The following is a 25185-nucleotide window of genomic DNA, read 5'->3' as shown; positions in this document are numbered from 1 at the left end:
GTCAGCTAAATATTTAGCTGGTCTGCAAATTAACTTGCCGATTACAGTGAACCCTCGCTGTAACGCGGTTCACCTTTCACGGCCTCGCTGCTTCGCGGAGTTTTTTGTGCAGTTTTTTTTTCTCCACAGTGCATTGTGTTCTGCGTCCTGATTGGCTAAACAGTCTCTGCGCTTCTTCTCTACCTGTGTGCCAATAACGTTACAGTCTTTAAATATACGAAATACAGCTTGGCAAATTTTGGCAAATATTTTTGTCCAGAAGAAAAAAGAGCAACAACAACTACCGATAACTATGTTCTTTTCTTGGAAAAAACACACCTGCACCACAGGCTGCAGAAGAAAAAGACACTAGAGAGCGGAGTGAGGCCGCAGCGTCACAGTCAGAGGAACAGTGAAATACGCGAGTCACAATTTGTCCTACTGTACTTCATATTGATGATTAAAATGATTATTTTACTGCAGTGATTTGTAAGAAAGCGTTCTATTTGTTAAAAAAGGCTTAGGCCTGAAAACAGTTTTTGTTCTTTGGTTTCAATGTAGAGTATTTAATTATGCTGTATAATAATTGTAAAAAGTAAAGGTAACTTCCTATCACGGGCTCTTTTTGGAACGCAACCCCCACGAAAAACGAGGGTTCACTGTATTGGAAGTGGATTACCAAAATAAAAGCTGGATCTTGTGAACATTTATATAAACTCACGTCACACCTGAATCGTTTCTTTTCCTCTGACATTTAGCTTATTCAGTTTGCAGGCTAAATAGTTAAAATGGTTTGCTTGTAACATAACCACTATGTTTGTTTTTTCCTAAATAAATACATTAAAAAGTAAATGTATCAACCTGTCGTGTAGAACAGTTGCTGTGATTTCATTGTTAAAAAGTATTCAATTTTCCACTGTTTATAACTGATTTCGGGTAAATCCTGATATGTTCAGGTGTGTGTGCAACAAATTGGTAATTAAAAAAGGGGCGTGTGCGTCGGCGCGAGAGGCGCAAGCGGGGAGGAAGACGCTGACCGTGGGATCTGTGCAGCGGGAGTTTTGACTTATCTGATCGTTTAAAACTAGTAAAAATCAAAGGAAAGACATCAAAAACAGCTATCAAAGATCGCCCCGTGCCACAGATGGTATTTTAGGAACTGGATCGGAGTTTGCACCCAGGAAACCGCGCCCGGTGCAAGTGGACGCCGCCAGTGCGAGAGGACGCCACCGAGGGGAAAGAGAAACGCTCCCGGTGAGATCTGGACTGTACTTTTCTTTTTGAGGATTTTTGGTGGTACAACTTTTTTTTTCGTATCTTTTTGGGGAGGGGTTTGGACGTTAGGATTTTTCATTTTGGATCGGGACTTTGGGGAAATACTTCCAGGACTTTGTTTGTTTTTCGAGGATATGGAACTGCTTTATGGACAATAATCTCTTTGAAAAAAGGATTGGAAAATTTTGGACATTTACTTAATTAGGTCTTGTGCTGATTTAAACCGAGTAACCATAATTATTTTTTTTGAGGGAATGGGGTTATCGATCTATCTATTAAGATAACTATTATTATTTTGTAGTATTGTAATTCTAGTTGAATAAATCATTGTTGCTAAGGATCAACTTATTTCTTATTGAGTGATTTGGGTATTTATTTATTTATTTTTTCAAAATAAATGGTGTAGCATACCTTACCTGTTTTCCTGGGACAGATCCCCCTTGTGTGTGTTTGTAAGTTCTGCTTTAAGCCGAATGTAACATGCTAACTAGATATTTAGTTGTCAAACTAAATAAGCAAAACATTTAGTTGTTAACCTCAACATTTAATTTAACCAGATATTTCATTTGGAACTAAATATTTTGAACAAAATAAATATTTAGCTTATTTAGGTTGCTAACTAAACATTTAGCTTACTAATTAAATATTGAGTTTGAGACAGTGGCATTTTTAAATTATTGAACTATGTAGTGAGAATATGTCTTTAAATTATGAATTACCGTTTCTTTATTTTATGACAGGTTATCTTATAACCTAAATCATTGCTGCCTTGTTTCGACCGGGTCACTTTAAAAACGCCGCCACATGTTTCAGGCGAGAGAATGTATTGGGTCCCATTCAAGTCAACCATTACACTACGATGACATCATTAAGTATATCTCTGCAGACCTTTTAGCTGAGCTGTGTTTGAGCTTATTTAGACTTCAACTCAAGCAAACAGGATGTTGAAAGAGGATCAAAAGTTGCATTTGTCTGGAGGCGTTCACACGCAGCCGTCCAGGTTCCTGCAGCTTCTGAATTCAAAACTGTTTTCCTGCTGACAAACGTTTGTTTTTTCCAGTCAGGCTGTAAATGCCACAACAAAGGTGGAAATAGCTTTGAAATGATTTATTATTATGGGCTTTTTTTTTTCTCTATCACACAAAACCCCCCACAAACTTAGAAACTGGAAAGAAAAATGAACAACACATGATAAATATTAGGTTTTCTTCATAATTTTGTTTTTTATCAGAGCGAAGAGAATAAATGCTAAGCAGATAAATGTTTTTAACAAGTTAAATAAACAGTACTTCCTCATGTTTTGGTACAGTAAAAACAAATTCTAGTGTCATTATTCGTTGTCGAGCTATTTTCACCACGCACATTAGCAGAAGTTCATTCATCTTGGTACTTTTAGGAGACCTGGATGCTTCAGCTCCTTGATTTCTGTTGTATATACAGTATTTTGGAAAGGGTTTATGGGGAAAGCCCCCCTGGGGTCTGCTGTTGTCGGGGCTTCAGGGAAACAGAAGGAGCTCGTCTCAAAGCGGATTCGTGGCTGGTTTTCAGTCGCAGAGGGCTGTTGAGCTCGGGTCCTTCGCTCGGAGTGACGCCGAGGACGCCGGCTCTGCGTGTCACCCGACTCAGATTCCCGCCTGCACTCACAGTCTCAACAAGAGCCAGCAGCAAGGGAACTGGGATCAAGCTGCTCTCACATCGACCCGGGTTCATCTTGCCCAGGCTTTTGTGCACGTTGCGCTCTCCGCCAATTGCTGGGGAAGTTTTAATGGGTGAGCGCGTAGTCTTTGCTTCCTGCTAAGCCGGTCCCTGAGTTATTTTGCCTCTTGAATATCTTGTGAACTAAGACCGAGCACTATAGAAAATCCCCAGGGATATTCAGGGCTTATTGAGTGAAGCTGCTCTTGTTGATCTGCTGAAACACCTCAGCTTAGATAGTTTTATCAAGAGGGTCCCAATATGGGTCAAAAATCAGACACTCAATGCATTGTTTTAATGCAAGGCTAACTGTTTACTTTTTGTTTTTTATTTTTCACTGATACTTAAGCTAGTTGCTTGATTCAGTGTGGGTCCACAGCATTGTCAAAACATTATTTATCTTTAATCACACAAAACCTGCAGAAAACGTTCCCCTGCTTTCCACATTTTGTACTTTGCTTTAGTGCTAATGGTAGCATGCTCATCCTCTAACATCACACTACTGCAGTGGACTCCCTGTTCATCATTCTTTGCAGATTTTTCTATGAAAAGTAGCTCCCAATTATTCATGGGAAATTGGGCTTTTCAAACTTGTTTTATTTTTAGTTGTCTATTATCAAGAGAAAATTTAGCTTTTTAGTGCTAGACTAGGCTAATGCTAGTGTCCACCTTCTTGACTTCACTTGAGTAATTCAGGACTCAGCTCTCTGAATATTTTGGTTTGATTCCAGTTAGCCGTAATAAATGAGCAAAACTTGCATAGAAAGAAATTGCTGCTTTATAAAATTTGTGTTTTGCTTTGGTGCTAGGCTATTGCTAGCTTGTTTACTCGGTTGGTTGAAGTGAATTCAGGTGCGGACCGAATGGATATGTGAACGCCAAGCGCACTGGAGACCTCTCTAAAAGCAGGAAGTGGACTGTAGTGCAGGGAATTCTGGGTAAATACAACCAAAACAAACGCAGGAGAAATGGTTTGTGGATTTCTGTCATGAGACAAAAGAGAAATCCTCCAACCACTAAAATCTAACTCCTCTCCATTTTTGGTTACATTTTATGAAGAAGGAAGTTGTTCAGAGGTTTTTTGTCGTTTCTTTCAGTAGTACTTGTTGCAGCGCCACCACAGGCGAGGAGGGGAACTGGTTTTGCCATAGGGTGTGGAAACAAACCGCACCAGCTGAAAATGTGACAAATGTTGCCAACTGAACCGAGTCTGCCACACAGTTAGATTCAAAGGAGAAATCCAAGATTTAATCAACAAGTGTTTATTGCCTCATTTGCACTTTTCCAAACCGCTCACACCAAATTAGGCTGTGAATGTTTAAAATTCCCCATCTAAAATCTAGGACTACACAGATCTCCGGGTTTCAGAGTGACGCTTTTGGACTTTAACACCAATCATTTTAAAAAAGCAAAAATCAGGATTGAGTACCTAGAATCCAGTTGGAACATCTCGAGTTTGTCGTTGTTGTTTTTGTTTTGTTTTCAATACAACTTCTGTTAAATTCTGTCAATTTCTCCTCTTGGGTTTTGATACGCTTCACGATATTTGAAAAAGTACAAAACTCTCTGTGATGGCTGTGAAACACCTTTATGCCACCTGTCATTCAGGAGGGTTTGTTTTGATGCCGGAAAACCTGCAAAGGTCAGTGGTGGAGGGGGGAGCAGGTGCGGTGGGATGAAATCTTCCGACTCCTGTCAGAATCTTTTTCTCATTCGCTTCCTGTTATCAGGATGACTTCTGACTGAAAGTGTTATTTTCACTTGAGCATCTAGTGACAGTTGTTTTTGTTTCTTTAGCAATGAAATGAGCTCTCAGTCGGCTTGTGCAGGCGTGTGTGTGTAAGTGGGCGTGTGCGTGTGTTTGAGAGTTTTGAGGTGGAGCCATTTCCTGCTAAAGTTCACTTCCAGATATTTGCCCTTTAAGCCTCAGAGGAAGTGATGGAGCCATGTGTCCTCCCTCCTCTGCCACTTGAGAAAAACACATAAATTCTGTATAATCAAGCCTCTGGCGTGTGGATATTAATAATGTATGAAAAAGCGCAGGGAGACAACAAACTACCCCACACACACGCACACGCATGCATGCATGCGAGACTCTGTGAGTGGTGGCACAATGATGTCTGTGTTACCAAATAAAGTCAAAAGTCCAGATCGGAGCCCCCGCTGCATATTCAGGCCCACATGAGCCTCCAAATCTTGTTCAATTCCCAGTTTAATCCCTGACTCCATCGTGTAGAACAGTCGCTTCCCAGCATCTCTCAGCTTCTTTCCGTCAGCCTACAGCCTGGCTGCCTCTTCGTTGGAAGTCACTCACAGCTAATGACGCCTAAATCTACCCCTGTTCTCTGAACACAAAAGTACCTGGCGTGTCGTCAATTAGTTTTAATAAATCTTCTTTTGCAGGACAGGAGAGCGTTTCACGTCTTAGAGACGTTTAATCTAAGGAACGTATATTTTCCGTTTGGATTGCTTGGATTGCCTCCACGTTTTAATTTCACTTCGATCCTCCTCCTGCTAAATGCTCATATAAAGTTTAACGAGAGTCTAAATTACAACACTGGGAAGAAATAAACTGCCACGCGGTTTGCCAAGTAAGACTGGCTGCTGTACTATCAGAGCAAAAAGTAGATAAGGATGAAGTTTAGTTGTTTTTTTTCTAGCAGTTTTGTGTTTGAGAAACTGTAACTTGTTTCGACTTGCAATCGAACAGCAGGAATTGACGTTTAGAAAATAAAAATAAATCTAAATTAAGAGAAAGGTGTGCGCAGAATCGCTCAAAAACATAACTCACGACAGAGTTCAGGCTTCAAATGAGTTTAATTAAAATCTTCAACTGGAAGTGATGCCTCATTTATTCAACTCATGTAATAATCAACTCGGATGTGCTTTCCTTCAATAGCTGCAAAACTGATCTGGCATTGTTTTTGCATTATTTTGTGACAAATTACCTGGATATGCTGCTGATTTATTTTAAAGGGGCAGGATTATGTGTTTTTCAGCCGCATAGAACCATTTTATAGCACAATCAAGTAACTATGTTGACTTCAGTTGTTATAAATTCTGCATATATCAAATAGGGCTTAAAGGAAATTTGACTTTGCAATTTAACGTCTTGAATTTGGAGCTCTGTCTCTTTAAGAAACTCCTGCTCTTTCTGAAACTCCGCCTTCAGGAAGTCATCACAACATGGCTCCTCTATTAACCCTTTAACAACAGTTTTACAAGCGTTGCTCTGAGAAGTAGCTCCTATAATGAGCTCAGCAGATGCTCAGTTCCACCAGGTGTTTGCTAATTGCTGCTGGCTAGTCTGAAGGAGACTAGAGTTAATCTGCCCTGTAAATACATTACATCTCAATACACTCTTCTGGTCTAATTGACGTGATTTTGTTTCCCCAAGGTTCCGAATCCTGTGCAACAAGATCATCACCCACAAGATGTTTGACCACATCGTTTTGGTCATCATCTTCCTCAACTGCATCACCATCGCCATGGAGAGGCCTCGCATCCATCCCAGCAGTGCCGTGAGTGTCGAAGCTTCCTCTGCTATGTTAAACTCTTGATACCGCTGGCACTCAGCCTTCAGCGATGCACAGGGAGAGAAATGTAATGTATTAATCATTAACAGAAGTTCCATAGATGTGCGAGTTCATAACGGAGGCACTCTGTGACAGCTTAACAAAACCCCAAAGAGAGATGCAGGAAGAAAAAAAAAAAAAGCACCTGTCAGCGAGTTCAAACGCAAGGCGCTCGCGCAGGCCAGAATTTGTTCTGTGCCTCACACTCGGCAGAGAATTGGAGCGGAACATTGTGTAAGCAGGGAACCACTCCTGTTTGATTGTGAGCCAGTTGCTCGGGGTGATGTGTGCTTTACCCTCTGTATCTGACGCTCTGCATATTCAGCACCGTCACCTCCACAGCTGAGGCGGCATCCCTTCAAACAGGGCAGGTGTGGCAGAAAGCCATGCTGTATGGAGAAAAACAACAAAAAAAAGGCCCATAAATACAGTCCCTTTGCTATACTACTCATGCCCCATCTAACCTTTTCACATCTTGTCAAGCTACAACCTCAAATAAATAGTCTTTATGTGGAACAAAAAGGATACTTTGAAAATCGTCAATAACCCTAGATGTGGTGTTTACGCTTGTGTATGTTGTTCTGTACTGTCTGTTTTATTTTGTTCCTGTATGTTTCTCTTTTTAAATAAAGTTCCTGGGGGTTGGGAGGAAGAAAACGTGACGATGCGACATTCTTCACCCACTTCCAAACAAAAGCATGAATGTAAACGGCTAACTGCTTGAAGAATCCTTAACAGTCCATTTTAAAAACTTCTAGGCAGATGTCGCACTTTATTCAACTAAAAGTTTTCAAAACAGCCAAAAAAAATAATGTGAATGACAGCGCTAAGACCCACCTCCTACCTTTGATTGGTCAGGTAACACTTTATTTGAAGGGGTTGTGCATAAGACTGACATGAATACATAAACATGACTTAAGACCTGACATGAACATGACGAAGTCTTCATGCATGTTGTCATTACGTCTCATTCGATAAATAATGACACTTTTAATTGACCTTTTAATGCAAATTCTTATAAAACTTTGCATTAAAAGGGTCATTATTGACAGAATAATGAAAAGTTGACCGTTTTAACAGACTTTTAATGCAACTTTGCATTAAAAGTGTCATTATCTAATGAAGGACACTTCATGACAACAGTTGTAAACATTCACGAAGACTCCTTCATGTTCATGACCGTTGTAATGTCAGTCTTATGCACACCCTTTCAAATAAAGTGTTACCATTGGTTGTTTCTAGCTAGCTCTGGGAAGAGGCAGAGGAGTCTGACTTTTGTTTTTATTTCACAGATTTTCTGTCTCACTCCATACTGCCACAACATAGTGACGGTTTCAACAATTCAACAATTACGTCATATATATATATATATATATATCTTTACTTTTTTTTAGTCAAAGTTACATACTTTTGGATTGGTTTTCCGAATGGAATCTCAAGACCCCAAAACTTTCAAATTGTCAGCCCTGATCATTGGGAAGGGCTGTTCTAGTGCCATAAAACCCTATTGAAAAATTTATGGTTGCAACATGAGAAGAGAGAGAGAAAAAAAAGTTTAATAGCAGTAAATAGTTTACAGGGACAGGGTGTTTGTCTCAAAAATCGGAAGAACCTAGCTCAACTGCCTGATCCATAAATTATGGATTATTCTTTTTTTTTTTTATCTTGCCCTATTTGTGGTTCAGTGTCTCCAGAACTTCTTGTCCTGCTTGTTTTGTGTTCTCGTAATTGATTAAATCACTTGATCTCCGGTGTGCATGGCTGAAGTCCTGAAAGGCGAGATGTTTGGGGCCCACCTGTACTAATCAGGGCAAAGAGATTACACACACACACACACACACACACATAGGTGGATTCCTTCCCTCTCACCTCAGCCTGCATAAACAGATTTAAATATCAGCAATCAGTCGTGCTAGCACTCACATCAAAGAGTGGTATTCCTAAAAGGAACATTTTGTCATTCCCCCCCTCCTCGTCCTGAATGCTGTGGTCATTATTGAAATAGGATGAAAGTGCATAACGCAGCAAGCTGCCTGAGACAGGAGAGAGAACGGTCGTAATGGTCCTCCACACCCCAATTTGCTACGGCTGGTCATTTGTCCGTCTGGCTTGTTCCGTATTAATGAAGTCGATTGTAAATCGATTTGCGCCGATTTTGTTCGGGGCCGCGTACAACATGCCCAACATGTATAATTTATCATTTTGTTACGACCAGTTTGTAAGGAGCCGCTTTTTTTTTTCCCCATCACCCTCTGTGTTAGTTTGACAATAAAAAAATACCAACAGGGCCTTTCTCTGAGCCTGAGTGTATTCATCGTTATGCAGATGAAGTGCTTTTGGGTGTTGAATGTTGGCTGAATAATTAGCTTATTATCCTGAAAGTTATGACAAACACTTTGCATTTGGCCCGCCGTACGTTTCTGTTTTCATTTGGCGCTGGGGGGTTGCCTGGATACAGTCACGCTGCATCTGAGTGTAAACCATTGCGGAGCATTACATTATCTATGAGGATTTATTATTTCTAACTGAACCAGGAGAGATTACATTACTGTCCGAAGCTCTGAATTGAATCGTATCGGCATTGAATGTATAAATACAGTCAGTTTAATCTCAGTGTCCAGGCTGTGTGATAGATTATTATGCTTTGCTTTTAAACTCATCAGTACATCACTGTGGAAGTGAGATTTTCCATGTTCAAGTGAGACAAACACCACCAGCACTTTAGCAGAAGAACATGGAGGCGATGGAAAGGTACAGTTGACGTCTGTTAGCCGTCAGCTAAGGCAGGGCTGCCAAAATCATTTTCCTTTTGGGCCATATCAAAACTCTGAATGTTCTTAAAGGGCCAGTTGTGCCAGAATGTATTGACAAAATCAGTTCAACTGTTAAAATATCAATAAATAGCTGTTTGTTTCAGCATTCAGCGAGTGTTTCTCAAAACGAACTGATATTGAACATCTTTTCACACTGATCAGTCTATCCAGGATTTCATGATTGCTTTTGTGGTTTTTTGCAATCAAAAATATAGATTTTGTGGCGCTAATTTAGAAAATTTGTAAGGAATTTTTATATTTGTGCTAATGTATGATGTTTAGGGCTGAAATTATTCCTCGAATGATTCGAGTACCTCAATCATTAAAATTCCTTGAGGAAAATTTATCTGCCTCGAAGCTTCGTTAAATTATGTTTCATTAGCGCACCGTGTTCCGCCCTCATTATTTGTGGTGGGTAGCGCTCTTACTTCCACCTATGAATTGATGGGAAGTGCTAGCAGGATGGTGGTGACTTGTCCGGCGTTTTGTCAGAGTTTGGGGACAAATGAGGATTGTTTACTTTTGCAGTGCGAAGGTTGGAGTACGTTAGATTTTCTGCTGTCGGAATCGCGTCGTTACGGTTTTGGAGCGAACGGTAGGAATGGCGCAGAGAGAGAGAGAGAGAGAGAGAAAGAGCTCCGATTCTCGATTAATTGTAAAAATATTCTATAGAGCACTCGATTACTAAAATATTGTCTTACAGCCCTAATGATGTTGAACGTGACTTTTTATTAATCGCTGTATCGATCACGGACTATGACTTGACATCAAGGAAGGCTGAGGCAGCTCTCGCTTAAACCCAATGTTGAAATAAATTTGCATTAAAAATCAGAAAAAATGGGGGAATCTGTTGATTTTGTTTGGACTTTGAATGAGTTTTGCAGATTTGTTGAAAAACTGGAGGGACTTATTGATGTAACTTGGAGTCTAGAGGGCCACATAAAAAGCTACGTGGGGCACGTTTGGCCCCTGGTCCTTGAATTTGACACAGGTGAGCTAAGGGGTTAGGTCATGATGCTAACCCACACCAAGTTTACTCTCTTGTTAAAATGTATCAGTCTTTGGATTTTCAGCCAAAACAGGTGACAATGTTACAAAATGTAGGAACCTAGGCTAAGACCTGAACCTGGGGACTTTCTTGCTATAATACAACAGTGCTAACATTGCAGCCTACGAGGACTTTACAATGACAGTAGATCAACATCATCAGTAGGGCTGTAACGATTCATTGAGTGATTATAGTAACACGATTATTAAAATTTCTCTGCCTCAGAGTTTCGTTAAGTTATGTTTTACTATTTAGCCCACCATGTTCCGGTCCGATGATTACTTGTGTTGAGCAAAACTCTCACTTCCTCCAATGAGTTGTTGATGATGAATGCTATGCATTCTTAGCGTAACGTCGGGTGTGTATAATTTCAGATTTTTTGTGTGTAATTTTTGTCCGTGTTGACTCAAAAAGTGAGCTGCTATTGTTACGGGTTGATTTTCTAAGCTATGGAAAAGTAATTGTTAGGAATGAACAGTTATGAAAATTTGGGCTGATATTGACATCTGATACCAATACTGCTGCTATGGCAAAATGTACCAAAATTTTATTTAAAAAATGTTATTCGATTACTCAATTACTACAATAATCGTTTACAACAGCCCTAGTTTTCATTCACAATGTTTTTCGTTCACTGATTGCCCTGGTTTAAACTCTCGCAGAGAAATCCACTTCAATGGAAGAAATCCCAGACAGAAGAGAGATGAGAATCGAGCGGAAGAGTGTAAGAAGGCAAAAAATATGAACCAGTCATCCCAGTGTGTAGACAAGAAATCCCTTTGAGAAAGTTTCTAGACCTGGCGAATGTGACCGTTGTCACAATAACAAAGCCGCCCCATTTATCTATCAGAGAGAGAGAGGGAGAGATGACGATGGCGTCTGCAGACTGGAATTTATGGACCATCTCCACTGAAGAATTTCTACTGATGACATTCCTGGTGTTCCCAGAGACTTCGCAAAGAGCTCTGCGGGTCTGCCGTCTCCGTTCGTAGTGTACACATGTGACTCCTCGGAGCATGTGTGGTGGCAGTCGGAGGCCGTGGGAAAGACAGCCACCTACGCCCACACACACACACACACATCCACAGACGTTTAGAGGCAGGACGGGGTCGTCTTTTCCTCAGGCAGAGGGGGGAGCAGGGAAAATAAGCACTCGTTGAGGGGATCTTATTCTTCGTGTTTTCCCTCTTCTGTCCTCGTTGAGGTTACTAAGTAAGCTCCCGTCATCTTCTCCGTGTTCACGTCAAACGGAGGCATGCTGAAACGGATTGAGAAGGGCCTCAAAAGTGTCCCTTCGACAGGAAAATGCTTACTTTAAGTAACCTCGACTTGAATATTTGTAAAGAAAAGAATGTTAATGAGATTCCTTGCTTGAATATTTTATGGAGTGCGAATAAAGACCAAGCCTCATAAGGGGCCCTGCCAGCTATCATTAGACTGCAGCAGGAGTGTTTATAGAAAAAGATGTGTTCAGATAAAATATGAGGAAAGTAGCTTCCTCATGCATTATTGAGTGAGACTCTGGATTAGTTTAGAGGCAAAACTTTAGGCTCAGCAGAAACCAAAAGAATAAAGATGTTGGGGAGGAAAACGGGGATCCTAACTAGTTTCGTGTCGCCTGGTCGTTCTGCAGGAGCGGATCTTCCTGACATTCTCCAACTACATCTTCACCGCGATCTTCGTGGCAGAGATGACCGTAAAGGTGAGACGTTCACTTATAGCTTTTCCATCCATCCATTTTCTGTTCACCTTTGTCCCTAATGGGGTCGGGGGGGGTTGCTGGTGTCTATCTCCAGCTACGTTCCGGGCGAGAGGGGGGGTACACCCTGGACAGGGCAACACAAAGACATACAGGACAAACAACCATTCACACACACACACTCACCCCTAGGGAGAATTTAGATATACCAATTAACCTAACAGTCATGTTTTTGGACTGTGGGAGGAAGCCGGAGTACCTGGAGAGAACCCACGCAGGCACAGGGAGTCCATGCAGAAAGAATCGAACCCAGGACCTTCTTGCTGCAAGGCAACAGTGCTACCAACTGCGCCACTGTGCAGCCCCACTTACAGCTTTTATTTAATCTAATTTAGATATTTTTCTTTGCAGCCCAAAAGGGTCAAACTGACTGCTGGGTTTCTTCAATATGCTGTGAGGTTTTTTTGCACTCTTAAGCAGAGCCATTTTTTATCTTAACTTTTTAAGCAATAATAAAAATGTTGAAAAAAAAAAAATTATATATATATATGTATATATATATATATATATATATATATATACCTATGGTAAGGCTTAACTTGATCCAGCATCACCCCTCCACCCACCAACAACACCAACACCACTAACAGCAATCTTGACAGGTAGCCATGACTACCAGACAAAATGGAGAATCTTAAGGGCCGTATTTCAATGAACATATCAAAAGATAAATACAAATAAATGTTTATGTGGTACTTATATATGATAAATATATCAAATATTTATTTATTTAAGAATTGCTTAAATAAATAAACAAATAAAAAATAAATTTTAGGCTAAAACAACATGTACCTAATTAAATATTTAATTATTTTGTGAAACTAGGCTTCAGCTCATCCTACAGTAAATTTATTTTACCTGTTATCTGCACAAGTGGAAGTCAGTGGAGAATAGACAGGTGATTGGTCAATGACTGAGTTGGTTTAGCCAATGAGATGTTACGGTTTATGTAGTTACCAATGTGGCAGTGCAAGTTGTTTTCATGGCGCGCTAGAGCACAGAAAATGTAGATTACATTAAAAAAAGATTTCTGTTAATTTCACTATAAAATGAATTGACATTTTAAAGGCTTATATCTACATTAAATAAATGTTTGACAGTTAAAAATTTACATTTGCAGTGTTTTTATTTATTGGCTTTTTAATTTTTTTCTGTATTCATTTAACTGCTAAAGGACAGTTTGATTCATAGGATTCGTATAAAAGAACTGAAGCAACAATTTGGTCTACAGCATGTATGGAAAGCCAGACATGCCACAATTCATTAAACCAAAATGTGGGGAAAAACTTGTCAAACTAAAATATTTTTATTCTATACATATTTAATATAACTTTTTGACAGAACTATGATGGATGTTTCATGTCAATGAAGTAAAATTTCATGAAATGCAACATGACCGTTCGGACTGCAGAGACTATTGGATACATATCCAATATTGTTCCACATGCGAAAGTGGCAGAAATGTAATTTTTTTTTGCAAGGGTGAAAATTTCAGAATTGTACTGTTCAAATTGCCATGGAAAAATCATAAATGGGCAGCAAATGGGCAATCCCCCCCCCCCCAAAAAAAACATATGTGTGTTGCATTTCTCCGCTGTGTGAATGTAGCCCAAAGCAGCAATTGAAATTATTCCACATTTCAAAATACATCTGTAATTATTGCCATAAAAATCATAATTTTAAAACTCATTTCTATGTTTAATAAACTGATATTTTATTAATGATGATATTTCAATTTATCTGCATTATTCATGTTTTTGCATTCCTGTACTTTTATTCCAGTGTCCTCTATCCTTTTAAACAGTGGCTTCTTTGCTGTGAAACACATCACTTGTCTCATCTGGGGAAAAAAAAAAAGATCTTAAGCACCTCAAATCACCTCACAGTAAAAAAAAAAAAAGATAGTATAAGATAAAAGACAACTAGACTTGATAAATCCACTTCAGTGGCAAAGTTCCTTATAAAAATAAAATCTTCCTTATGGCTACAGATGCTCTAATTTGCTGAAGCACAAAGGAAAATGGAGAGAAAAGGAGTTCAAAAAGGAGACTAGAGAGAGAACAAACACGCATTCACGCACAGGAGAAGGATTGTCTCGCCTGCATTAAAATGACTTTGCTTTGAATGGAGGTCCGTAGAGGCGTGGGCAGCAGCGAGTGGAGGCAGAGGAGAGGAAAGTTCATGGGTGTCACTCATTCAAAGCCTCTGTCTCTATTTTTGGACCAGTTACTTAGGAATGTAGGGCCACCGTACATGCACACACGCACGCCGTCATGTTTCTGTTACTTCAGATCATCTTGCATTGCATTGCATTTCCTGAATGCCTATTCTGCTTTTATTCAACTTAAATTCAGCTTAAACTGAAAGAGCAGCTGAACTTAGACATGTTTAAGTTGGGACCTTAAACATGGGCCCCAGAAGATCCTATTTTATTTACTATAATTTTATTATTTTTATATATATTTTAAAAATCCCCCTAATTCTAGTTTTCTGTTTCAGTTTGTCTGAATTCCTTTATTTTCCCATTTTTACCATATTTATCAACCCAACAAGTTTGGAATTATGGTGTGAATAGGGTGAAGGAAAAAAGAAATCAACAAATCAATACTTCGAAGTCATTATTTTCTGTTTTGTATCTCAAATGAAAGAAACCGCTGTGGTTTAACTGAACATTGGTTTTACAAGATGTTAAAAAGCGTTTCCTCCTCATTTTTAAGGAAACCAGACATGTGGAAAAACATAAAAGAAAATATCCCTTTCAAATATGCTTCAACTGAACACAAAAATATTTATCTACTTCCATAACAATGAGGGCCTTTGTTAATTTTTATTTCTTCCATCTGTCATCAGGAATATCCGTTGAAGTAATGATCATCAGTGTTTTGGTGTTGCTTTCACATTCCTACAACTGCAACTGTGCAACCACATTCCTCCGCATTGCTTCACCAGAAATGACTGAAGATTGTTTAGTTTAGTTTTACTGTCCTGAAGGAAAATTTGAGTTGGGGCACAGAGCAGGAAGCACCTTCATATTAGATAGCACTTTCGACTGATTTATTTAAATGTATAAGAGTTAGCAGCTAGCTAACAGAGCTAGCAGCTTGGTGGAAACATATGAGGTGTGGATAAATGCTAGCAGAGCTAGCAGCTTAGTAGATGAATAAGATAAGCATACTAGCAACATCAACACAGGACAGGGTAATTTCTAGAATGAATAACATGAAATGTATTACAGTGAGATGATACAGCACTGACAGCTCTTTCTACATAGTCTGTGTGGAGAGGAGACAAATGCTAGCAGAGTTGACAGCTAGCTAGCAGAGCTAGCAGCTCAGTAGCTAAATACCAGCTGTGGATAAGTGCTAGTGTAGTTAGCAGGCTGCTAGCGGAGCTAGCCTCTTCTCTGTGTCTCTGAGAAGTAATCGTAACTTCAATAAGATGCTGACCAAACACACAGAATAGTTTTCTCTCATTTCATAAAACTCTTTGTACATATACTGTATATTCTTCCTTTCTCACCAACGTCAGCTAATTCCATAAATATTGCTTTTTATTGTAGATTATGTTTTATTTTTTCAATTAAACCAGTTGGTCCACGTTATCCACATCACAGGAATCATAGGGCCTTACTATAAATCTAATTTCTGCATAAATGTTTTTTATTTGATTCTCAATGGATAGTTGTAGCTTTGTAATAGGTTGCCTGATTTTGATTGCTTTCTTTTATGTGAGTATCTGAAATAATTTGATGACTGGAAGAATTACAAAGATATTTATAACGTATAAATCCATATAATTACATTGCCTGAGGAAGTTTTCAAATTCCTTTGAGCTTTTCCAAAATTTCTCACATTGCAGCCGCAAACGTGATTGTTTTTGATGAATATTTTTACGTGAAAGACCACATACCTGACCATAGCTGTAAAGTGGGAAGAAAGCAATAGGTTTTTCAGTGTTTTTAACAAATAAAAATTATGAAAATGAAGAAAACCACAAAAGACTTGAAGCTGAGACTGCAGTAAGAGGATTTTCTGCAAAGTAACCAAGTATGCCACACTTTCACTTTCAGAGTAGTGAAAGTGTGACAAGCATTTGTATTTCCCCGATTTATCTTTGTTAGGATTTTTGAGAACTGCTCATTCTTCTTTCTTCCACTTGTGATGAAAAAATGTTCAGAAATGAAATAAGTGTGAACATGCTGCATGTACTGTTTACTAAAATAAAATCTAAATCAAACAACGATGATCATGTGCTCAGGTTTGATTGCAGTAGATGTTGTGGAATGCATAAAGTAAAAAAAAAAAAACCAGTCACGTTGGCTTGTTTTAATATGAGAGAGAAAGTGCGGGGTGTACAAATTGCTTTTTGGACGGGTAGATATGTGGAGAATGTAGTTTGAGAAATGAAGTTTGGAACGCTTTGAGGCTTTCTAATGTTTGCAGCCAAGAAGACAATCAGTCGACAACGAGCATTGAGCTGGACAGTAATGAATAAATGAAAAGCTCGATAGAAAACCAATCTACTGCCACACAGATAAAAAGAAACAAACAAAAAAAAAACAAAGCAATGCAGCGGACTAAATCATCCTGTACACACACAGAAATGTTACCAACATTTTCAGATGAACAACCTCTGCTTTTCTTCATGAGAGTATAATTGCTCTCTACGTCGCCCTCTGCTGTTTCAGATTGCGGCCATGGGCTTTTTCTTCGGGGACAAAGCCTACCTGAGGAGCAGCTGGAACATCCTGGACGGGATGTTGGTGATGATTTCTGTCGTCGACATCCTGGTGTCTCTCATCTCCAACACGGGAACCAAAATCTTGGGCATGCTCCGAGTGCTGCGGCTGCTGAGGACGCTCAGGCCGCTCCGGTAGGTGGCTCTCCCGGGGGAACTCACGAGGCCGACAGAAGCCCCTGAAGCAGGTGGAACCATTAATAAGATAAAAGGAAATGCTTTCCTTGAGTGGTGTTGGGGCTGAAACCTAAAGGACAGATAGAATCCTTTTTTTAAAAGTTTCCCTTTTCACTTCCCTTCAAACATACTACTCATATTAGGTCTTTTTTTAAATTTTTATTTCAGAAAATAAATATGTTTAAAAAGTTTGAAAGAAAAAACAAGTACCCAGGAGAATAACAAGGTTTTGTCTGACTAATTCATCTCAATTGCAAATGGCTTGTGGTTAAAAACTGTCATGCAAAACAAAAAGCTTCTAGTCTCATTCAGGCGGACATCAACTCTGCTCCAGTTCTGACCAGCATTGTTACTCTAATCTGCACTGGTGTGACTTTAGCAAGTTCCCCCTAGTAACTGTGCTACAGGAAAGGCCAAGTTTATTCAGACAACAGCCTCCATCTCAATACTTAAACTACAGACGTCCACAACACAACAAGACCCACGTTGCTACTAAAAAGTTAGTCAAAGAAAGGCTACTTGATGTAGCTGTAGAGCTGGTGCTGCAGTATTGGGACGCTATGGTGTTTGTCATTGGCCGCATTTCCGCTGACCATATTACTCAAATTAGAATCACAAAAATAAATGTAATTAATTGAAACATTTTAATAAAAAATAAATAAATAAATTTGCGCTAGGATGAGATGGGGATTTTTCATCGTATCGAGAATTAGTGCATTTTGCAAAACTGCAATGGAAACACTTTTTTTAAAGGTTTTGTTGGCCATAGTGGCCTTTATTTGAGAGCGGTCAGACAGGAAAGTCAGTAATGAAAGAGAGGGAAAGATCAGTAGGCTGGGAATTGAACCTGCAACATCTGTGTCGAGGATTAAGGCTTTCTTAAGGCTTTCAATGGAGTGCTATTGGTGTGCCACCACAGCACACCAACAGAAACACCTTTTATCGCATCACACGAGCCACACCTGTTTGTGCAGCGTTTATTTGAGGTATAAAGGATCGCAAAGTTCATCAAATGTTTTTGTTCATTTGAAAGCGTTGAATCCATAACTCTTCTGTAAAATCACAGGCTACAATTTTCCAAAAACACTGCATATATATGTAACCGCTCCCAAGAGGCTCGTGCCTACAACCACCGATTAAGAACTCAACTTCTCCTCTGATTGGCTGATAGAAGACGAGCGCCTTGGGTGAGATATACTGTATATCTCAAGTAACTGTTTCCATGATTTTCTAACGGCTTATCTCATGAACAGACTTATTCACATGTGATTTTAATTTAATAAGGGGGTAGGAGGGTTTGATATAAGCAGAATATCGAAGATTTTGCGCACATTTGTAACAGAAACACAGCTACATATGCCGACGTATTCAGTTCAACTTCACACCACCAGCCTTTGCTGCTGGTCTTCCCACTACATTCACTTTTCCTTTCTGAACACTTTAATAAAGGCCACTTGAGTTCAAATATGACAAATACCATTGGTAATACGTTACCTTTGTCACTTAGCTTAGACACAGAAAAAGAAAAGTGGTAGCAGAGGCTAATTATTGTGGAAAACATACAGAGGACATTTATTGACTTCTTCTTCAAACTGAGACATAGACATGTATATAAAATGCATAACTGAGATTTTTTTTAAACTCAGCTTAAAATCTTATACTAGTTGACGGTTTCATCACTTCTGTTGTCTGGATACTTATTCTGCTTCAGTTATTTTTTGCTTTTGGTGGAATGAAATCCATCAGCTTTGGGGTTGCTCCCCAGATTCCCTCACCCAGGGGGCAACAGAGGCCTGTAAGTGGCCATTTATTAATTTGACATAATTCTCCTTAAAAAGACCAGATCCATCTGCTGCGTACAACCAAAGCATGTCAGACACTGTGATGTAAATAGCATTTTTATTTTCATCCATATATGGTTCTCTTTAAGTCTGGCGTAGCTACAAAGGCTTTTTTTTATTACTAAAAAGGGCTTTTAAAATGTTACCTAACCAAAAATATATTCTGAAATATATTTCTTATGTAATACGTATTAACGAACATTTGCTTTAAAGTATTTTGTGGATAATAATAAATCGAGGGTATAAAGATCTTCAAGTTTTTTAACTGTAAATCTTTAAATATGCGTCCAACTTGTTGAGCTTCATGCTTGATTTAGACGAAGTGTGTGTATTTGGGTAAGGATATGTTTGTGTGTGTGTGGGGGGGTGTGTGTGTGTGGAGGGATTTATTTTAGCATCATACCCAAGTTATTGTAACCACATATTTGGACAGTCGTGTTTATTTGAGCTGAAACGCAGCGGAAATCTCTAATCTCGAGACGCTTCTTGTTCTGGTCTAAAAATACTCGTATACTTCGGGTGTTTGAGCCGCGGTTTGCGTCCGCCTGTCTCCTGTGCGTTTGGATTCTCTCGGCTTCACGCTCGATTTGATTTACATCCTCATGCTCAGCGTCTCATCTGCTGAAGGGGAACTCTGCGAGTTTTTCCTCCGCCCTCCCCCCTCCCCTCCACCTCTTTTGAATATTTATCTCAGTTCTCGAGAGGAGCACGGAAATCAAATATTCATTCTCATCCCGCCAAATTTATCCCACCAAACATCCAGTGATCTCTCCTCTTCCCATCCTCTTGGTTTCTTGACGTTCACCTCTGACAGCAAAGTGAAGCCCTTTGCAGAGGCTGCTGCGGCTCCGCGCCGCCGTAAAGACGACAGAATGTTTTTGCTTTACTCCCAGTTTTGAGTTTCATCTGACAAGTTTCTGAAAAGAAAAGTTCTTTTGCTCTTTGAACATGCTCTCAGATAAGAAAAATAAGAACTCCTAAAGGTATAATGCTTCGCAATTGATTTAAAATTAACATCCAAATCTAAATAACTTAAAAAGCAAATTAACATAATGCTGAATTTTAGCTTAGCACACCTGAAACATTAGCTCTAAGCATTCCTGTGCTTCAGTTCATTTTAAATTTATTTCCCGCTGAGGGATATTAACGTATCGCAACATTGTAAATGATCCATGCCTTTATGTAATCTCTGCTGTAGTTGTAAATAAAAAAAAGATTTAATTAGATGATTACCTTAGATACATTAAATTCAGTGCTACAGGTATTTATGAAGTCATCAAACTGTAAATATGTATATAAAAAATAATAGTAATATCAATCCTCAGCCTTATTTGTTTACCATCTCAATGATTTATGGACAGCAAATAAACAGAGCTCAGTGTAAAACCCAATAAAGAGGCATTTACTGATGACAACATGCAATTATACATCACTGGATTACTTGGTTTTCAAGAACAGACTCAAAAACAAAAGAACTAATTTGCTAAGTTTGAAAAGAATCCACCAACCAATCTATCATCTGTAAGCACTGCGACGCTCAAATATTTGCTGGTTAGCTGCTTCAAATGTGCTGACAATTTCTTCTTCAGGTTGGTGAGTAGACCTGAAAAACAAATGGCCTGAGTTTATTGTGAATCAAGAGGTTTTAAGAGCATTGAGTTTTGCTGCTCATTTTAGAGTGTGGCACCAGTGACCATGGTCTCTGTACAACAAAAAATATCTTAATTTCATGAAAAGCAAAATAAGTTAGCCTCAAGGAAGTTATTTTCTTGTGACAGGGCTATTTAATCTTGTATATTCTTGTATGTAATTTTCTGTCAGGAAAATGTTCGAGCCACTTGTTCATTGTGGTGCTTGCGGCTACCGGTAAATAGCTGCTAATATGTTCTTGTTAGCTAGCTTGGTAGCTAGCTAGCATTTCTGCTTCTATCATGAGTAAGCACAAATTTATCTTCACTTCTTCTACCATCCGATACGAAGCTAGGAGCATTCTGTACAAAATAAACTATTTTAAGCTAGGCGCTACAGGGATTAAGAGCTTCGAAATGTCACTAATTATGCTATTTTGATTGTAACACAGCAGAATCTCACAAACATCCTCTATATTTATATTTTTGGGGGTCTTAGATTCAATTCAAGATATTAAAAATGTTGATGTGTCCAGTCAAATCTTGTGAAGGCCTGGCTGTGTGCGTTCTGGTTTTACTGGTCTGCTATCAAAGTATAACAAACTAAAACAAATCTGGTGAGAAGAAGCATCTTTACCTAGAAATAAGGTTTTCACTTCGCAGAATTTTCTCTTCTTTCAGAAAAGGTGCAATTTTTTTAGCAGACAATCATTCAATTTCTAGTAACGATTGTGTAAGGAACATCATTTTCATTCTTCTAATTGTTTTGGTCATTATCCTCTTATAAAATGAATTTAGAAACTTCTTGAAACCTCCTTTATGGCATAAAGTGATTAAAAATGACACATAACATTCAACAAAAGTAGAATTCAGTGTTTTTGTACAACAATACACTTAGTTTAATTTAAAAAAAAACACTTTGAGGAGGTGAAATATTAAAGTAGCATCAATTATTTAATCTGATCTAAATGTAACAAGCCGGAGACACCTTACTTTAACTTCTGCTGACTCCTCACTCTGTTAATCTTGGCCTTGCTTTATTTAATCCCTAGATGGCAGCAAGGCTGACGCAGACTTACTGTCATCCCCGAGAAGGTTTTAAAGTCAGATTAAAGAATATAAAGCAATTACAGGAGGAAATTGGGCAAATTCAAAGCGAAAAGCAAATATTATCTGGTGCAAAGGAGAGTGTAATGTCTTCGCTGTGAGGGAAATGCATAATGGCAGCAAAGGGGAGAAAACGCTTGGAAGACGAGGCGAAGGCGAGGGACAGAGACGGGAAAATGCGTGTTAACAAAAGAAGTAAAGTAAAAACAAAAGAGCTGAGGCGGCTTTGATGCTCGTCGTCGGCCGAGGCCGCACAATCATAAAGTAATAGAGTCGAATTGTTTTAAGGTGGTGATTGTTTAATTTGCAATGCAGCAGCTCATACTGTAGGCAGAAACTACAGTATGAGCAGAGACTACCACAAGTAGTCTCTGCTTACTGGGCGAGCTCAGCAGCACAAAAATAATAAAACGCCTATAGAAGCATCTGTCTGGTCAATAACAGGAACAATGACTTGAGTAACTTAGTCATGGGCTCCACCACTGCTACAATCCGTCAATGTCTGCCACACACATTTACAAAATTAAGCTGATTTAGTGTCAATCAACTGTACTACACAAACTGTATTGTAGGTGTACAAACCAGCACCAACTCAGCGCAAGTCATTTCTATCAGTTTTGTTTGATTTTGTTAGTGTGTGGGATCGGGGAATGGTTGACCTCTGGTGACCTCTGAAAGCTTCCTATTTATATTAAAAATGATAGCGGCACAAACAAAAATGTTTGCTGCAGAAGCGTAGCACAGTTCATTGACACCATATTTTATTTGATTTTGTAAATGTGGCCTTAGCTGGTTGACCTTTTATTTATTTTTATTTATTTTCTTTATTTAACCAGGTAAACCCCATTGAGATCTGGGTCTCATTTTCAAGGGGGACCTGGGCAGAAGTCTGCAATACACAGCAACCTGGCTACAAAATAAAACTAATTAATACATATGCACAAGTATAAAACAATATAAACAATTTAAAAACAGTGAAACAGTTTAATAGAGTCTATTAAACAAATCCATTGAAATTAGTTCTGATATCTTGAGTTCAGACTGCAGCTGATTCCAGGCTGAAGGAGCCATAACACTGAAGGCTTGCTTCTCCTTTTCAGTTCGAACACATGGTAATTGCAAAAGAAAAATATTATTTGAGCGTAAAGAATGGGAATTAACAGATCTATGTAAAAGAGAGCATAAGTATGCTGGAGCCAAGCCCAGTAGAGATTTATAAATAAGGATCATCAGGTGATTTTTTTTCTCCTTATGCTTAAAGGAGGCCATCCAGCTTTTGTATACAATTCACAATGATGTGTACAACGTTTGCTGCCGGTTACAAACCTTAAAGCACAATGATACACCGTATCCAATGATTTAAGGGTTTTGGTCGAAGCATTCATATACTGTATAAAACATCTCCATAATTCAGAAGTGGCAGGAAGGTTGCTGCTACCAATTTACTTCTAGCTTTAAGAGTGAAACAAGAGCCATTTCGATAATAAAACCCAATCTTCATTTTCAATGTTCGTAACAAATTTGCTATGTGATTTTTAAAAGAAAGCTCTTTATCTAGAATAAAACCAAGATATTTGTAATTACAGACAAACTCAATTTTTGCACCTGCAGCAGTTGTAAGCAATAGAGGAAGTTCTGGTAGTTTTCTAGAGTGTGAAAAAACCATTGCTTTTGTCTTATCCACATTCAAAACCAACTTCAAAGTTGGTTTGATGACCTTTGATGACCTCTGGAATTATTTCTAATATTTTTAAAATGGTAGCAGCACAAACACAGCCCAAGTAGTTTACATACATTTTGTTAGATTTTGTTAGTGTGGGTAGGAAGAAAAAGTTGATCTAGAATATTTTCTTATCTTAAAAATAAAAGCGGCACAAACAAAAAATATTGTCACACAAATCGCCAAAAATTTAGCACAGTTGATTAGCACCGCATTTCATTTGCTCTTGCAAATGTGGACCAGCTGGTTGACCTCTGGAAACATTTCTTAAAATCTTTAACATGTCAAGCGGCACAAAGATAAACTTTTGCTGCACAAACGTAGCACAAGTAATTTACATCAATTTTGCTTGATTTTTTTTTTTTAGTGTGGGTAAGAAAGGAAAAGTTGATCTCTGGTGACCTCTGGAAACGTTTTTTGTTTTTTTTTTACCTTAGAAATGACAACACCGCACACAAAAAAGTAATGCTGCACAAACCGCCACAAATTTAGCACAGTTGATTAACACCGCATTCCATTTGATTTTGTAAATGTGGACCGGCTGGTTGACCTCTGGAAAGATTTCTTAATATATTTAAAATGGTAGCAGCACAAAACAAAATCTTTTTGCTGCACAAACGTTGGACACCAATCTTATTTAATTTGATGAAGGAGAAGTGGCCATCTTCATTCAGGTTGTCTTTTGCTGCTGTAACCCATCTCCTTAGGATTCCAGGCATATGTTCACATATGGTGTTCTCTTATCTCCAACCAGCCTATCTCTACTAGCCAGATGTAAATAATGTATATTTGTATCCAACCATAACCATTTTGTGCTGTTGCACGGCTTAAAGCATCGCTTCGTTAGCAACAGGACCAAATAAGTCATTTCAGTTCAATGTTTAATAAAAATCATTTTTAAACCTTGATGTTATTCACTCATTTTGGAGCATTTCACTGTCTTCAGAGTCAATAAAGCAGCCACCAAGTGAAAAATCTTTCCCTCAGAGCTATTAAAGCACATTAGGTAAGACACAGATTAGTCATCCACAATGCCTCAGCATTAATACCAGGATCAGCCTGTTCCTGCAGTTTGATTGTGTCTGCCTCGCTCTTCAAAGGGAGTTTGAATTTTATTTCGTTCGTTTGTGTTTTTGCCTCTGGCGATGCTGCGCTGCTGATGCTGATACGGGAATATGTATCAATCACCCGTCGTCATTAACATGCTCCCAAGACGAAATCCCTGGCAGCTTGGAACTAACAAACACCTTTCTGTGTTCATTTTGTGCAACATGTGGCGAGAAAATTCAGTGCGAACACCGAGGGCTGCACATGAGATGCAACAACAGATGATCAGTGCATCATTTCTCCATGAGCGTGTCGCCGTTGCCGTTTTCTCTCGGACTCGAGATATTCGCGGCACCTTCAGCTTTTGCTGGAAAAGGAGGTCCGCCGGGGTACGAGAGCATCTGCACATGTGACAGGATGATGCATCAGCTTTGTTTAACAGAGCATGACCGAGCACACACACACACACACACACACACTTACGGAGTCGTTTATCATCCGGCCCGCAACTAGAGCTGAGGGTGTAGTCCCCGATTTCACTGTGTGTCACCTAATGGCACGTTTCTGACCTCCGGCTGCGTCACCCGCCGTGGTGGGTCCACTTATACCGCTTGACTCCAAGCTTCGGGCGTTGTAGTCGGTAGGTCACCCCTGGTCATGAGGTGTGTATGTTGATAAAACTCCGCTGCCGGCAACCTCACACAGATTTCCATTTGAGGTCATTCATCAACTGATGATGTGATTTTTCTCGACCCCTGCGATGGGGAAGCCAATGTGCTAGCTG

The 25185-nt window shown here is 39.1% G+C and overlaps 1 protein-coding gene across 15 annotated transcripts in view; it reads left to right on the top strand.

The window, feature by feature from the left end:
* cacna1g (calcium channel, voltage-dependent, T type, alpha 1G subunit) overlaps nucleotides 1-25185 on the top strand; it is a 281034-nt gene that overhangs the window by 203636 nt on the left and 52213 nt on the right. For all 15 annotated transcript variants that reach the window (XM_028029261.1, XM_028029253.1, XM_028029260.1 and 12 more), the window contains 3 exons: nucleotides 6347-6470; nucleotides 12019-12087; nucleotides 16832-17016. In XM_028029261.1, the coding sequence (XP_027885062.1) occupies nucleotides 6347-6470; nucleotides 12019-12087; nucleotides 16832-17016 (378 nt within the window). The remainder of the gene's footprint in view (nucleotides 1-6346; nucleotides 6471-12018; nucleotides 12088-16831; nucleotides 17017-25185) is intronic.

Source organism: Xiphophorus couchianus, chromosome 10 (assembly GCF_001444195.1).
Source record: "Xiphophorus couchianus chromosome 10, X_couchianus-1.0, whole genome shotgun sequence".
In the NCBI taxonomy this organism is placed as follows: Eukaryota; Metazoa; Chordata; class Actinopteri; order Cyprinodontiformes; family Poeciliidae; genus Xiphophorus; species Xiphophorus couchianus.
The sequence above is the reverse complement of the archived record's forward strand: the minus strand, read 5'-3'. Positions and strand labels throughout refer to the sequence as shown.